The following is a 16,766-nucleotide window of genomic DNA, read 5'->3' as shown; positions in this document are numbered from 1 at the left end:
TTTTTGGAATCACAAATCTGGGTGTGTAAAATATCGTGTTAGCACACAGCCACACAGCCACACACACACACACACACACACACACACACACACACACACACACACACACACACACACACACACACACACACACACACACACACTGATTGGTTTGTGTGAGTATGCAAAAAGTCTTTTTTCTTCTTTTTTGTCTGTTCCCATCTCATTCTCCCAAGGAAATCAAAAGGCCTGGAATCTGGCCATTGCTAATACTGCTGTAGCATCTGAGTTCGTGCTTCATGCTGACCCTTGACCTTGTGGCTTAGCTTTCATTTCACGTGCTGGGTTACAGTCTTCTCAAATTCCCTCACTCACAACTTAATGCCTCCTAGATTTGTGATTCCATAAAGGTGTTTATGCTATGTAAATTGTGCGGTTCTTTTTAATATTAGTGAAGCAATAAAATAATTGATGTGGATTCTAATCATGATATTTCTCTCTCATACCTTTTTTTCATGCATCACTCCAATCTTTTCTTTCGTTTTTTTTTTTTTTTTTTTTTTTTTTTTTTTTTTTACTTTCAACAGGTGTGTTACATTATGGAAATGTTTTTAAGGTAAAAAGACAGCTTAAAAAAAAGCATTGCACACTATGCTCAATAAACCTGCATTCCATCTTTGCTTTTTATTATTGAAAATAACGGATTTCTAAATGTCGTTGTCCACTCCAATTAGGCGAAGGTGCGAAGAGGCTCCAAATTGCTTTTAAGCTTGACTTGTATGAACCCAGATATAAAAATCCGATTTTTCCAGCAAGGCTGGCTCTGTACTCTGACTGGGCCATCAATCAGCCCCATAGTTCATTCCTGACCCTGAGTTCTTTTCTCACTAGGGGCTAGTTGGAAGGACCTTTTATTTTGATGAATGCAGCCAGGCATACGAGTAGTCCAAAACGGGGTGTTGCTGCAGTGGATGTGCTAATTGTATATAAAGACTTCATGTGAATGGAGGTGTGTGTAACAGCTTCTGAAATAGCAGAAGAGAACTGACAAAGTTATGGTGGTGGTGGTGAGGATTGTGGCAGTGATGCAGCTCAGGTGATGGTGTTGTTAGTGGTAGTGGGGGAGGGAGGGAGCAATTTGTGCGATTCCCAGGAGGTTATGGATTTGCGAATTGCAGTTGAAGAAGAGCTACAGTTGAAGAAGAGCTACAATAAGCTCCAATCATTTCTGGAATCCAAACTTGAGGAGTTGCACTGCAAGCAGTGTGCAGAAGTTTTCAAATGCATGCACCTCGTTGCTCTGCTGAAACTTGGCTTGCCTGACAGTACAGTGCAGTACAGTACAGTGCTGTGCTGAGTTAAGTTGCAAGAATGTGTACACGGCCACATGACAAAGCGTGATTAATTGAATCAGATTTTCCCCAAAGCTGTGGCCTTCTTCACACTGCCTCGACTACACCTGCATCCTTTTCTCACCTTACTGTACTTCTTCCTCCTTCCTATTCTTCATTCGTATTTTGCTTCTACCCCACACTCTTAACTCCTATCCCCTGTTCCCTTCCAAATATTTTGTTATCCCCTCCCAAAACCCCTTTTTCCTTTCCTTTTAATACTCTGATATTGAGAGAAAGCAAACATACAGTTCATGTTGAGCCCACAATCCGATCATAAACATCGCTGGAATTGCTCAAATGGAGCGTCCCCCCAGGAGTTAAACACAGAAATGAACACTGGAAAAGAAAAATGAGAGCAACATTGCGTTCATAAATACTAAAGGAGAAAGATTGGAAAGGGAAGATGGGGGCTGGAGGGAGGAAGGGGTATGTTGTTGATTGAGATTTGCTGCACAACTGAACATTAATTATCACAGATTTTTTTTCATTTGGATTATCAAGAAGAATATACAAATCAAGCATCTCTTCAAAAGAATCCTCTATATTAAAGATGTGTGATTAGTGTGTTTTTATGATTTGTGGATGGTGGGGGGGAGTCAGTTATTTATTTTCCTTCCTCCACCTTCTGGGGATGTTTTTTTTGTTTTGGGGTCGGTACTCATGGTGCACCATTCCTCCACTCCCCAGGAGCAGTTGCTTGCAGCCAGATGAGCATTCTCCCCATTCATATACAGCTACCATTTATACCGCATCTTTTTTTTAAGCACCATCGGCTTGTGTCATTATTTTCGAACTTCTTGTTAAGAAAAAAGTTATAATTTCTTGTTACCAAAGAAGAGGGGAGGGGTTTGATTGAGAGAAAATTGAAGAAGGATTATGAGGAAATGTGCAATGGAAAAATTGGAGATGGATTATGATGAGCATATAGGAGAAGGGATTGAGGAATGTTTGATTATGAGTGGGGAGATGGGAGAGAGAGGTAGGGGGTTAGGAAGAGACAGAAGGAAAGTGGAAGGGACAGACACGGGGAGAAATGAGTATGTAATTTGTTGATGGCCCTGAGTTCTGTCTTAATAACATATCTGTCTCAATAATACTGTACACTGAAAGTAATTTCCAACTATATATATATATATATATATATATATATATATATATATATATATATATATATATATATATATATATATATATACAGTATATATATATATATATATATATATATATATATATATATATATATATATATATATATATATATATTTATACATACATATATCAAATGCTAGTTTGAATGACTTTCCATGAGGGTACAATACAACATGTGATTACCTGTAATCATGATACAGTTGGGTGTGAGCTGAAAAGCCTAATGGAAAGTCCCATTCTCTCACTGTCTTGATCTTAATACGACTGGATTGTTTAATATAAAGTCACATTGTTGTGATTGTCTTCTTTTTGAATTTTAACAATAGTTTGCTTTTGAACTTTATTTATTTTCTTTTTTTGTCATCCTCTCCATCAAGGGTCTGCTGCAGTCAGAGTTAGACTTACCCAACCCCAGACCACTTTCTTCACCGACCAAACCTGCCTCACCATATTACTTTTCTGGGAGCAACCGCCGACGACATTTGCCTGATTCGGGCACTCAGGGTAGGAATGCAGAGAATGGCAGGGCTATTGCTTGTTATTTTGTACAATATAAATCGAAACTATGTATGTTAAATGGGTAAGTCATGGATTGGCTCGTGAGACTTCTCTGAGTATGCAAACCTGGGATATTCGTTAAATAATTTAACAACTATACCAGGATTCAATCCATTTCTTAGTTGTTAAGCTTCATTGGACTTGACATTGTGGAGTTGAAACCCATTTGCAGGTTGTTAACTTAAGCTCTTGTAATCCGTTGGACAATTGGCAAATGAGTTGTACTCAAAAGCTTAATGCCAAATGTCCTTGTGAGGATGTCAAACATTTTAGTTTTCTCTGCCTTTGCATTGTCGATCAGTAGAACATACAGTCATTTGGGATATAGTTTCATTGATGACATCATATATCCATTGTGAGAGCAATAGCCAATTAGTTCTGTCATAATGTTTGCTGTGACGGTCTGAGAATGTTACCTTTTTTGACCTTGCATTTGGAATATATCACTTTGATGACACAGCATTGGATGTGCTGTAACAAGCATCAGACTCAATGCTACGACTTTTCCACAGATTTACGGCTTTCTACGATGTGGCATTACATTGAATGGCATTACATTACATAACATTGATACTGTTGCGGATTCGCGCCCGCCGGCGTGCGGACGGCCACGTAACTCGAATCGCGGCACGTCGCCCACCGGGCGGACAATCCCGTCGTGACCCTCTCGGACTAACGCTGGGAACTAGTCACGGGTGGGCCTTTCGGCCTCACCACGATCGTGCCAATCGGCCCCCCGCGTGGGATAGGGTTGCTCGCCAAATTCGACCTACCTAAGTACCCACACGGAGGGAAGACCGGGCGATCGCACCTCGCCGCAGGTCGACTTCGGACACGGGCCACTTTAAGCGACCCGTTCCGTACTATCGGGATAACCAAGTGGTGTTATCGTCGGCCTCGACGGTTCGATTAATTCTCGGGCATATTTAGCCCACTACCAACCCTTTACGTGAAGTAAGATGGAGATTCAATAAAGGAAAAGACGAAGCGAAACGGGAAAAACAGTTCAACATAAAGCACATTTATTTCGCGATGGCACACGGATAGCACACATATACAATTATACACCAAAAGCAAATGTAAAAATAGAAGAAACACACAATTCTGCACAAAAAGCAAATGCAACAATGCAGATCTAACCGACTACTGAGCACACGGCAACACTTATACAGTTTTACTTCACAGACGGCGCCGACAACACATATACTCAAAGCAAGAGAAAAAGGGACCACCCTCAACGATGAGGGGGGCAGACGGGCCTGGGGCCGAGACCGCGTCGAGCCTACCCGTCTGGTGATGAGCCGCAAAATGGCGGTGGCGCCCCGACTCCGCGGGCCTCGCGGACAGTGTCTGGAATGGGGTGGGAACGGGGCCCCCTTCTCACGCTATCTCAGCGCGGGGGGAAACAGGAGGGGGTTGTTGATGCTCGGGGGGGATGAGGATATCTCGCTGGCTCGGGTCCCGCGACGAGCGTCTCCACCACGACCTCGGTCGCGTTATCGGCCTCCCCTCTCCGCAGCTCCCCGACTCTGACACGAGCGCCCTCTCGACTGCCTTCGCCGCCGCCACCTCTCCAACTCTCCCACTCTCCACAGCTCCGTCCAACTGCTTTCTCCGACTCTTCTCTTCTCAACTCTCCTTGACTGACTCTTTCCAACTCAACTGCCTTTTTGGCGAGCGAACGCGGCCCTTTATAGCCCCCGTGGCTTCGCTCCTTCACCTTCGACCCTTTACCTCTGGCTGGCTCCCCATTGGACAGAGGAAAAGTGGGCGTGAATGCTTTTTGATCCGCGAATCTGCATATAGCGATTATACTCCGACGCACCTGGAGGCGGGGCCAAATCGCCCCATGCTCACTGATAGGACGGAACAGAAGTGGGCGTGAATCGTTTTTGATCCTATTTCTTCGGAAAGGCTGGTGTTCTTGCACCCGCCGCTCGGCGCGCGCCCTGCACGAGTCCAGGATCGGTGTCCACAAGCGGCGCGGGAATGGCGGTGATGCGATGGTTGCGAGAGCGAGATGTGACGGCAAGGGTCGTGGCTGTGGTTGTGAAGCGGCGTTGCGGTTGGTGGTTGTTGTGTGATGGCTGTTGAGACGTGGTTGGTGGTGGTAGTAATGGTAGTAATGGCGGCTGGTCCAAAATAAAGATAGTAAAAGAAAAACGGCTATCTTGGGTCGCAGCCCGAATGAATGACATTTATTCCCTTGAAACAACGGGTTTGGGCCTAACTACACATATACTTACAGAGATATCTCACCGAAGGGACCTGAATGGTGGTTTGCGAATTTCGTCAACCACAACAATACATTGAATGGCAAACATTTCAAAATATTCTTGATGATGTGAAATCTGAGAATCCTTTAAGTGATTCTTCACTATTGAGTGATCAGGCTAAAAACGATATACAGTCAACCCTCCAGTATCGCGGAGGTTAGGTTCCTGGAAAATGCCGCGAAAGTTAAAATTGCCATCGTGGAAACCAACGGCCAATGGGAAAAGGGGGTTTCGGTTCCTCGACTTCGAGAAAATATAGAGGAAGGTGGGCGGCAACCAGAAATAAACACATCACAATTGAAATAAACATATAAAATAAATATAAAGCATGTTAACATTGAAATAAACATGTAAATACAATAAATATGGTATAAATTAAACAAAGCACAAGACTTTTACCTTTTAAATTAATTGCAAAACAGCAAGGTGGGTGAGGGTAAGGACATTACTTATTTGCACTGTACTCTCCCGAAAAATAGAAACCACAAGACTTAGCTCGGGATGGTGCTGTTAGAGGATGGAGCGGGGGAAGGGGGAGTGGGGAAGGGGAAGCGGAAGAAGGGTGAGTGAGGAAGGGGGAGCGGGGAAGGAGATTCAGCAATCGGAAGAGCAGCATTAGCGAGCTATAAGGTATGAGGCGGCAACCTCTTCCAGAATAATCCCGACTCATCGGCGTTAAAAACATGCTCCGGCATAATTCCCTTCACCTCGATTACTTTCATGAGTTGCAGTTGAGAATGTATGTTTGAGAATGAAGCATGTGTTTGGGTGTCAGAAAATCAGGGTTTGAGAATGAGGTTCAAATACGGAGTTGGAAAATGAAGGTTTGGGAATGAGGAAGAGAACAATGGGGAAGGTTCCACCTGCAATTATTGACCCCGTAATGGCGGCCCACAATGCCGCATTTTCACCTTGAGCCAACCGATCTAACAACTCGATCTTTTCACCCAACGTCATAACTTTTGGCACAACTTACTTTGTCCATCGTTTTATGTTTGGGCTTATTAAAAGCGATGCACGAGAAAAAACACAATGTTCGTAATGGGAGATAATTGTGTACGCATGGGACATACACAAACGATGACTCATCTCAACTCAAAAATCGTGATTGGTTGAAATGAAAATCCGCGATAATGAAATCGGAACACAATAGGTTACCTGTGATTGGTCGAAACCCATGATATTTGAGTATTTACTGTATGACATCTCAAAAAGTTGTGGACGGATTCAGATGAAATTCACTGGACAGGTTGGGTGTGACAAGGAAGAAATGATTTGATTTTAGTGAAGATCCGAATATCCGGATATGATAATTTTTAAAGTTAAAAAAAATAGATTCTTCACCAGTGAGAAATGGGGCCAAAAACGATGTGTAGCATGATATTTCAAAAAGGTTTGGATGAGTTGTGACAAAACTAGGTAGATGGGTTGATGAGATGACAAGAACAAGCCGATTCAATTTTTGTTCAGGTCCAGGTCTTGATCTGACCAATCATTGGGATACAAAATGTGAACTCTTCAGCTTGGTGGAGGTATGTGCTCTACCGAGTGCCTTTCTAGTTGCTCTTGAGTTGTTTAAAACTTTTTGTACTCAAACCTGAAACCTTCAGTATACATTTGTAGAATTGCACCAAAGTTTATTCAGTTCTTTTTTGATTGATATTGAAGCGGTATGCAAAATATCAGCCTCATGCGCTAAAAGTTTTTGAGTTATATAACAGACAGACCAAGACACACAGCTTGCTGGTTAAGTCACAGTGAGCCTCGCTTTTTGAGAAGTCTTATAAACATCGACTCCATCTTCAACCAAATAGTGTGAAGCCTTTGTCTGCAGTCCAAGTTTTACATTGATATTATTCCTTTTTGATTTACATTAGTTTTGCAGACCTCTCACCCTTTACAAAAATTTTTTTTTAATTTCAAAGCATCTCACAGATTTAAAATACAAAGCCCATCCACGTCTGCTTTATGCTCAAACTAAACTTGACGAAAACGATGATTTAAAAGAAAATTGTTCATTTTATTCATTTGTGTTCTCCATTTTCGCATAATAAAGGTTTGTTGAAGATTTGATGACAAAAGCTCAATTGGTAAAAATGTTATTAATCCTGAAGCTCAAATAATAAATAAAGAAAGAAAAAGGAAGAGTTTTTTTTTTTTAACTGGGCGTCTCTTGCTTGACGCGCCATGGATGGGTTAATGGGGCTTATTTCTAGTCACTATGGCTTTGCCCTTTCACATTTTGACCCATTTTTATACGCCTGATATATATATATATATATATATATATATATATATATATATATATATATATATATATATATATATATATATATATCAGGGCGTAGTATGTGATACCGGTCGTCCGTCCGTCCATCTGTCTGTCTGTCTGTCTGTCTGTCTGTCCGTCCGTCCGTCTGTCCCTCCGTTCCTGTCCGCACTCTCACTCCCAAAGTTTTCAACTTTCACATTTCATAATTGGTACATAGGTACAGACTGTGGAGACGGTGTGTCGCGACATACGTTCGTCATCTAAAGTAGTTGCCATGGCAACCAGGATGCTGTTTTCTATGTCGTAGCACAATTCTGTATATACCTTCTTGTTCTTCATAAATTGACGTGTTTGAATATATAATTGTGTGTGCGTGCGTGTGTGTGTGTGTGTGTGTGTGTGTGTGTGTGTGTGTGTGTGTGTGTGTGTGTGTGTGTGTGTGTGTCACAGAGTCTTTTTCGGGCGTATATTGTGCTCACTTGCGCTCTTGTTATTTATTGTCACTATTCTCATCATAAGTGCTTGTTGAAAATTTAATGACAAAAGCTCAAATGGTAAAAAAGTTATGGCCTGGACAAACGGACACACACACACACACACACACACACACACACACACACACACACACACACACACACACACACACACACACACACACACACACACACACACACACACACACACACACGATTGCAGAACCCTGTCTACTGCTGCACCGGGGGGGTGGGGGTGGGGGGGGGTACGAGCTCACCACCTCAATTCCATGGCCTGTGTGCAATGCAATTCTCAAGAAAATGATGCCACAACCAAATGATTGTTTGGTATTCCCATGCCATTAGAATGACAACTGGTACAGAAAATGCTATTTTAAAATCAATCAATTTAATTCTCACAGTAATATTCATCTGTCATTGGGCTAACAATTTGTGTACAGCAATTTTGTTGAAGTTGTTTTCAAAGCCATCTTGTTGTCGAAACATGAAAGAACAGTTTCATTTTCTAGAAACACCAACTTTTATTGCATGTATGCCAAAATAAAGATTGGTTGCAAACTTTGATCTAAAGCGTGTGAGGTTATGTCTATTACAGCAAAGGATACACTCTCCACCATAAAATTCCAAACCGATAGAATTCATAACAAAATCGATGAAGGCAAGTTTTCACGCAACATAATTGTCTCCTTCAATTATTATCATTCAGCATGTGTACGCAAAAGCATATCTTCCAAAAGTCGTGCGCATGACCTGCTTCTACATTTGTGGCCCTGTGCTTCGCGTTTGCATGGTTTTTTGCAGGCGTGAAAAACATATCTTCCACGAGCCACACACATAACACAGTTCTAAAACACCTTCTGAAACATAACACAGTTCTAAAACATTCACCACATCTATCAACAGTTGTGTAAAATGTTATAATTTATGAGACACACAATTAAAATGCTTCACTACATATATAAATATATCAAGAAGAATATACAAATCAAGCATCTCTTCAATGTTATGTTTGTAATAATATTTCATGTTGTAATAATATTACTAGCTGCTGAAGATTGATCTCTCATTCGTGCAAAGGCTATGCGTATGTACACGCATGTAGCTGACGTGGGTGGCGCTAGTATGAGTGCTGCGGGTACGAGCAGCCCCAGTCTATTCCAAGCGAGCAGGGGATGGTTTGACCACTTGAAGAAGCGCTACGGTCTCCGAAATGTCAAACTGACAAGCGAGCGTGCCTCCACAGACCAGAAGGTGGCCGGGTATCTCTTCTCCTCTGTGCAAATGCAAAAGGTGACTGTATGATAAAGCCAATGATGATGTCCCGTTCTCTGAACCTGCGTGCTCTCAAGGGCAAGAACAAGCACACGTGGCCCATGTTTTGGAGGACCAACAGGAAGGCGTGGGTGACGGCAGTAATTTTCATGGACTGGTTCCACAACTGTTTCGTCCCTTAGGTGTAAAGGTACCTGGCAGAACAAAACATTGCGTTCTAGGTTCTGCTCGTCGATGACGCTCCTGGCCACCCTCGAGACCTGAAGGTGGCTCACCCGAACATCAAGGTGACCTTCCTGCCATCCAACATCACCTCCCTGATCCAGCCACTCGACCAAGGGGTAATGTCAACTTTCAAAACCTATTATACCTGCCGCACCTTTCACCAAATTTTGGATGCAATGGACTCTGACTCAGAGCTCACTGTCGGCCAGTGTTGGAAGGAGTTCAACATAGCCCACTGCATCGGCGCAATCAGTCACTGGATAAGGTGAGAGCCTCAACCATCAATGCCTGCTGGCACAACATGTGGCGAACTTCAGAGGCTTTCCCGACAAAATGCAGAAGCATGAAATTGTTGGGTTGGCTCGGCAGGTGGGAGGGGAAGACTTTGACGATGTGGAGCCTGAAGAGTTGGATACTCTTATCACCTCGCATGCTGAGGAGTTCACCAAGGAGAAGTTGAAAGCCATTACCAAGGTTTCCAAGCAGGAGGAGGAAATGGGGGCAGTGATGAGGAGGAAGAGGTATCGAGGTCCAACCTTATGGTCAAGTTTCTGTGTGAGATGCTGCACAACATGCCCTAAATGACCGAGATGCTGCAAGACGCCGATCCCGTCATGGAGCATGACCTCAGGTTGAAGAGGGGGTTGGATGATGTGATGCTCCCATACAAGGAGTGACATTGAAACCTGCAGCAATCTGCCAGGCAGCTCTCGATCAGATTTTTTTTTTCCCCACCCTCATCCGTCAGGAGCATCAGCTCCCTCGCCTGCCTCTCCTGTCTATCCTGCCTTTCCTGCATCATCTTCGGTGAGCGACTCATCAGGACCCTCACCTGCTTCTCATACTCACCTACCTTCCTTTTGGTGCACGACTCATCAGCAGCCTCACCTGTGTGGTCTTCAGATGACTCCACTGAGGAGTTCACTGGATTTTAAATCATCATCATCATCATTTGAAAAGTTGTGTGTTTGTGCAAATAAATTTGAAACTGTACCTGCTGTTGTTTATTTTTACTTTTACAGTACTGTTGGTTAATCATTTAATAAACTGCAATTGCATTCTTTCAATAAACATTGGAAAGTCTTTTTTTTTCTCTCACCTGGAAACAGGTGTTGTCTTTATTTTTTTTGTAAGCATTTTTAGCTCGCCTTTTCGAAGAACAGAGAGCTATAGCGATACCCCCGGCGTGAGCGTGAGCATCAGCGTGAGCGTCAGTGTCAGCATCAGCGTGAGCGTGAAAATGTTAAAGTTTTTGGTGCAAGTTATTTCTAATGTTTTTATCTACCACACTATTTTTTACTGATTACAATATACAAATACATATATTGCTTTAAAATTATTTGGATCAGACTTCACTGCAATGCTTTATAAAAAATATAATTAGACTAGTCTTTAAAAAAATATAATTAGACTAGTCTTTAAAAAAATATTATTAGACTAGTCTTTTAAAAACAATAAATGTATAAACAGGCGAGCATTGGGTGGCTTTGACACCAACTCTCTGGTTTATGAGACTGATCATGTGCATTCACAGTCGAAATTTTTTTAAAGTTTAAGAACTTTTCCCTATAAATCAGGAACCGACGAGAACCTATCCCCCTTTTTCCATTGGAACAATGCCCCACTATTTGCGGATTCGCCATTTGTGGCATTTTCTAGGAACGTATCCTCCGCGAATAGAGGTGTCCAACAGTACTTACAAAAGCAAGTTGTGGGGCGGATATGCAACACAAATGGAAAGAGATGTTCATTTCTGGCAGAAAGCATGAAAATTTGCATGCATATCATTTAAAGCATGTCGTTTTCAAAAAGGGTTGGAAACAAGTCCTCAATCCAAGGCTTCCTATCTAAAATTGACTATGAAATATACCGCTGAATATGCATGTTTGAGTGCATTTTGTCATATTTATTTGAATATGTTTTTATAAATTTTGATGAGTACCATGTCTGTTTTGCAACTCTACTGACCCAATTTATTCTCGATATTGCACACTTAAATAATTTGATGTAAAAACTGTACTTGATGAGTAATTTGTTGGAATAAATAAGGATTAGTTACTGTATATGCCTCCATTTAAACCCAATCCGCATGGCATGCACATTTTTGAAATATTGTAGCTCATAAATGGAAATTCAAGAAAAAAAATCATACAAAGTCGACATTACATAATGTCTGGAATATGTAATCATATTTTTGGGCATTTTAAAACACTATTACATTTCATCTGACCTGACTGTGTAACTAATCCCAACCAGAATATTTATTAAACTTCTTATGCATTTCTAGTTGTGAATTTCTGAATACATTGTGTAACTTAATTTCTTTCCGTTTGGCATTGGAGTCAGCTTCAAATTTAATTGCCAACGGATCATCACGAGTTTGCAATGACGATGTTTAAAACAGATTTTTGTTTAATTGTTGGTTTATCACTTGGGTGTTATTCGTTTTACATTTTTGCATATTATTGAGAAATTTTGAGTTGCTTACAATACCCTTTGCTACCTTGTTTCTGTTTGTCCTTCAAGGTATAAAGCCCTTCCTTTGCACATGCTGGAATTTTTTTTATTTACTTTTGCTTCGAGTTTAGAAGATGTTTTTAAGCACTGTTCTTCATGTCATAATTATCCTTGTGTTTCAGAGGTTTTGGTCTGTTTTGTTTCCTTCTTTGTTACGTGGACTTGTAGGCAGTGTTGCATTTTGGGCTGGCCAATGTTTAGCGTTCCATTTGGAGACCATGCTGAATAATGCTGGGATTCCAGATTCAAATCCCACATACTGTTTTGATTTGTCCACTGTCTAGTCATGACTATTATCCTTATAATACTCAGAAAAAGGCATAAATCCCACGTTGGTGCTTGGAGGCTGTAGAATCCCCCTCCCACTTTATCTTTTTTTGGTAAAAGTGACACATTAGCTTCCCCACTTTCTCCAGAAAAGTTAAAAATCCATATAGCCAATTATTCCATGTGTGCTTCACCTGAAGCTAAACTGTAACATCATTTTGTGCGCGCGCACACACACGCACACACACACACACACACACACACACACACACACACACACACACACACACACACACACACACACACACACACACACACACACACACACACACACACACACACACACGTGCATGTCGTTGGTTGTTATGTCCATATTTGGGTTTCAGAAGATGGAACAGAGTCTTCCGAGGGCTCAAAGTATGCACTTCCATTTCAATGAAAGATCTTGATTCATGACCAAAGTTGTGAAGTTGTGTTGTTCTCAAAGTTTTGTTCCAAGGGCTCTTAAGAATCGTCACTGAGCCATGGACAGCTTCCAACTGTAGTTCTTTTGTGGTAATATTTCCGGGGGTGGTTTGGAAGATCTCCGTGAGGTTCTTCTTTTTCATTCCCGTTTCTCCAATCATCACTTGTACAATTTCCGTGCTCTTCAGCTTCTAAGGTCTTTTGACTTCATAATTGAGATCTTGGTATATGGTCATTTTCTTGATTTCCATGTTATTTAGATCAAAATCACTCAGTAATGAAACCTCAGTTAGTAATGCAATCTTTTCCTTTTTGTAACCGAGTAATATGTCCATTTGCAATGCTTTGTTTTCTATGTTCATGCTCGATGGGATCATCAGTTTGTACATGAGCGTTACATCATTATTTTCAGTGATCACTTTTGGTTCATGTTTCCATGAGTTTTCTGAAACTGGGATATTGAAATTTTTGCAGCTGTGCCGGTGGATTACTCTACATACTTTGCTGTGCCGGTGGATTACTCTACATACTTTGCTGTGCCTTTGTGTGTACAGCTGTTCTGACATTAGAGTTTTTACATCTGGATAGGTGACTCTTGCTTTCTGTTTCTATCTTGCAAATCTACACTTGTCCAATTGGCTCAATCCTGCTATTATGCCTATTTTTAAAAATTATTTAAAGCTTGAAGGGGAGCTGCAACATAAATCATATTCACACATGCAGGCAATTACATGACACAACAACTGACTTGACTGAAGATAGAAAAAAACCACTGCCCTTGGGTTGGGAGAGCGGAGTGATGCAACTTCCAGGTACACTCTGGGTACTTGAAGAATCCACATTTCTCTCCACAGTCAACTGAGTGATTAAGAATAAATTACCCTCTTTCCATGGGATGCCACCCAATGAAGTTGTAATAATATTTAAATTAATTTACTCTGAAAAATTTCCACTCATTTCCACATTTTCTGTCAGGAACGCATTCCCCCTTTAATATATTAAGTCAATGAGATTTTTAAGTGCGATTTACATTATTTCAATTTAAATGATGTTTTCCAGGAACACATCTATGACGTAAATTGGGAAGTGTGTGTGTGCGTGCGTGCGTGCGTGCGTGCGTGCGTGCGCGCGTGCGCGTGCGCGTGTGGTCGTAATGCATAACACAACTTTCTCTTTACTAACTCAACCCACCCCTCATCTTTCTCTCTCCTTTTCTCCCCCCCCCCGGCAATCTCTCTTTTTCTCTATCCCTCTCTCTCTCTCTCTCTCTCTCTCTCTCTCTCTCTCTCTCTCTCTCTCTCTCTCTCTCTCTCTCTCTCTCTCTCTCTCTCTCTCTCTCTCTCTCTCTCTCTCTCTCTCTCTCTCTCTCTCTCCCTCTCTCTTTCCCTCTCTCTCTCTCCCCCTCCCTCTCTGTTTCTCTCACTCCCACCCCCCCTCCCCCTTTCCCTCCCGCAGTGTAGAGCGACATGTGTTGAAGCGTCACTCTCCCCCTTTCCTCACTTTACCCCTCCCCTTCCTCCTCCCCCTCTTTCTCACACTCGCCCCTTCCCTGCTCTTTCCCCTTCCTTGCTCTCCCCTCTTCCTCGCTTCCCCCCTCCGCTTCCAAGCTTACCCCCTTCCTTGCTCCCTCTGCCTCATTTCTCTCCATCCTCACCTTCTCCTTCCCTTCCTCACTCCCCACTCCCTCCTCTGTCCACCCCTCCTCTCTCTCTCTCTCTCTCTCTCTCTCTCTCTCTCTCTCTCTCTCTCTCTCTCTCTCTCTCTCTCTCTCTCTCTCTCCCTCTCCCTCTCCCTCTCCCTCTCCCTCTCCCTCTCCCTCTCCCTCTCCCTCTCCCTCTCCCTCTCCCTCTCCCTCTCCCTCTCCCTCTCCCTCTCCCTCTCCCTCTCCCTCTCCCTCACCCTCACCCTCTCCCTCTCCCTCTACCTCTCCCTCTCCCTCTCCCTCTTTCTCTCCCTCTCCCTCTCCCTCTCCCTCTTCCTCTCCCACCCTCTCTTAGTATTCCCATCAGCAAAGAGACCAGCAGTATTTACTCGTGCTCAATATAAAGCAATGTCTCCCATAACAAATACGAATGCACTGCACTATGTGTTAATTTTGTTTTTTTTTACATCTACTGCAATAACATGCTGTATATGTATTACGTATATGCATCTCAGTTGTAATTGCTCACTGTGTGTATGCGTGTGCATGTGCACGCCAGAAATTTAACAGACTAGAATATTTTCCAACTGGCTTTCTTTCCCCATTATAGTACAGTGGATAAGCACAATAATTGTGCGTTTTATGAGAAAAGCATGAATTTTCTGACATAGTAAGTGAATACCAAAAGGTTTATTTTCAGATGTGGAGGGAAGTCAGATTTGACCTCTGAGGACCGTGACAGGTAAAATCCAAGATGGCCACCAGTCCACCAGGTCTAATGTTCAAACGTGTTTAATTTTGGAACTAAACAGTGTAAAACAACATTTAAGGTGTCATTTCCAACTAAGTTTGGAATGGCCATTCGTTTGGTGATACTTTTGAGATCGCCAGGAGCCAAGGAAATGCATTTGTTGTCTGCCTGGCTCAGTTGTACAGTGAACGCAGACAGTGGTGATGGTACTTGGCCTCAATGGCCTTCATGTCCCCTGCTGCAAGCTTGGCCAAAAGAACAGTGTCCTCAAGTTCAAGGGCACACTTCCACACATTTGTGTCGATGTTGTAGGTTGATGCATTATGTAAATCTACAGAACCAGCAGGCTCATTGCAGAAGAAACAAGTAGGCTCTGTGGACTGTGGACTGTGGATGGCTGTGAGCAGATCGAGTGTGCACAGAAGAGGTACTTCATTGTCCTGTAGTCAATTCTCCCCGACTTTGCTCGTTGAATGCCTTTTTGTTGAATTTTAGCCAGCATTTCTTTTGCCACTGAGCCCCGTGTGCCTTCAGAGTGGATTATATGCCATTTCCGTCATCCAATCACTCCAGGTGGAGGTCCATTGGCATGTGCTGAAGGGTGTGGAACCGAAGAAGGTCTTCTGCCAGGGATGCATAGCCACTATTGACGGGCTGTTTCGTTGATCTGAGAGGACACTGCAAAGATTCATGTGTTACAACTTGGTAGAGGACACAAATGTCCCAGTTAGTGCTGGAGGGTGGCTTGGATTGCTTGGATTTAGAGGGTTGGGTAGGGTCCATCAGGAAGTGACACTTCGACATGGTTGCGACGAAATCACCACGGCAGGAGAGAAGATTCTGATAGACAAAAACACAATGAAAGCACCAACTACCATACCACATTTTACATCTAGGCTATCTTCTTAGATGCATGTCAATATCCAGGATTTCTTTATTGGTAAGGGTCAACAAAACATAGAACTCTACAGATAATGCATCTCTACCCAGCTTGTCTAAGCATGGATATACACAATACATAACTGCGCCACATCCACCTCAAGCACACCCTCTGAGGGGTGAAATAACTAAATTCGCCACAATGACACCACTCGGTATTCATTTGCAAATTTCAACTGATTGCTTATTTTTTGATAAATTTTTACCTTGACCTTGACCTAAATTCATTTCCTTGAATTCTGACAAACTCAAAGGTATCACCAAATGAATGGGAATCCCCAATTTAGTTGGAAATGACACCGTAAATGTTTTTCTGCGCAGTCTGGTTCTCTCTCTCTTATTTCCAAAATTTTCAAAATTAAGGACGTTTGAATACACTGAACAACAAATTTCAAAAAAATTTTTTTACTGGAGATGTGTAAAGTGATTAAGACTAATTTGGGTACGCTGATTTCAAAAATCATAACCGTTTTGCTGTATCACGTCAGGATTTTCAGGAACAGAAATATTCCCATTGCCTAGAAGTCAGGATTTCAATGAAATTTACATATGTCTTTAACATGTCT

At 42.3% G+C, this 16,766-nt stretch overlaps 1 protein-coding gene across 1 annotated transcript in view; it reads left to right on the top strand.

Annotated features, from left to right (window-relative positions):
• LOC147027672 (transcription factor 12-like) overlaps positions 1–16,766 on the top strand; it is a 415,122-nt gene that overhangs the window by 298,735 nt on the left and 99,621 nt on the right. Inside the window, exon 8 of the mRNA XM_085877215.1 lies at positions 2,900–3,026. Within this exon, the coding sequence (XP_085733341.1) occupies positions 2,900–3,026 (127 nt within the window). The remainder of the gene's footprint in view (positions 1–2,899; positions 3,027–16,766) is intronic.

Source organism: Eptatretus burgeri, chromosome 4 (genome assembly GCF_056783735.1).
Source record: "Eptatretus burgeri isolate ZD-2024b chromosome 4, Ebu_testis_v1, whole genome shotgun sequence".
NCBI classification, from domain to species: domain Eukaryota; kingdom Metazoa; phylum Chordata; class Myxini; order Myxiniformes; family Myxinidae; genus Eptatretus; species Eptatretus burgeri.
The sequence above is the reverse complement of the archived record's forward strand: the minus strand, read 5'-3'. Positions and strand labels throughout refer to the sequence as shown.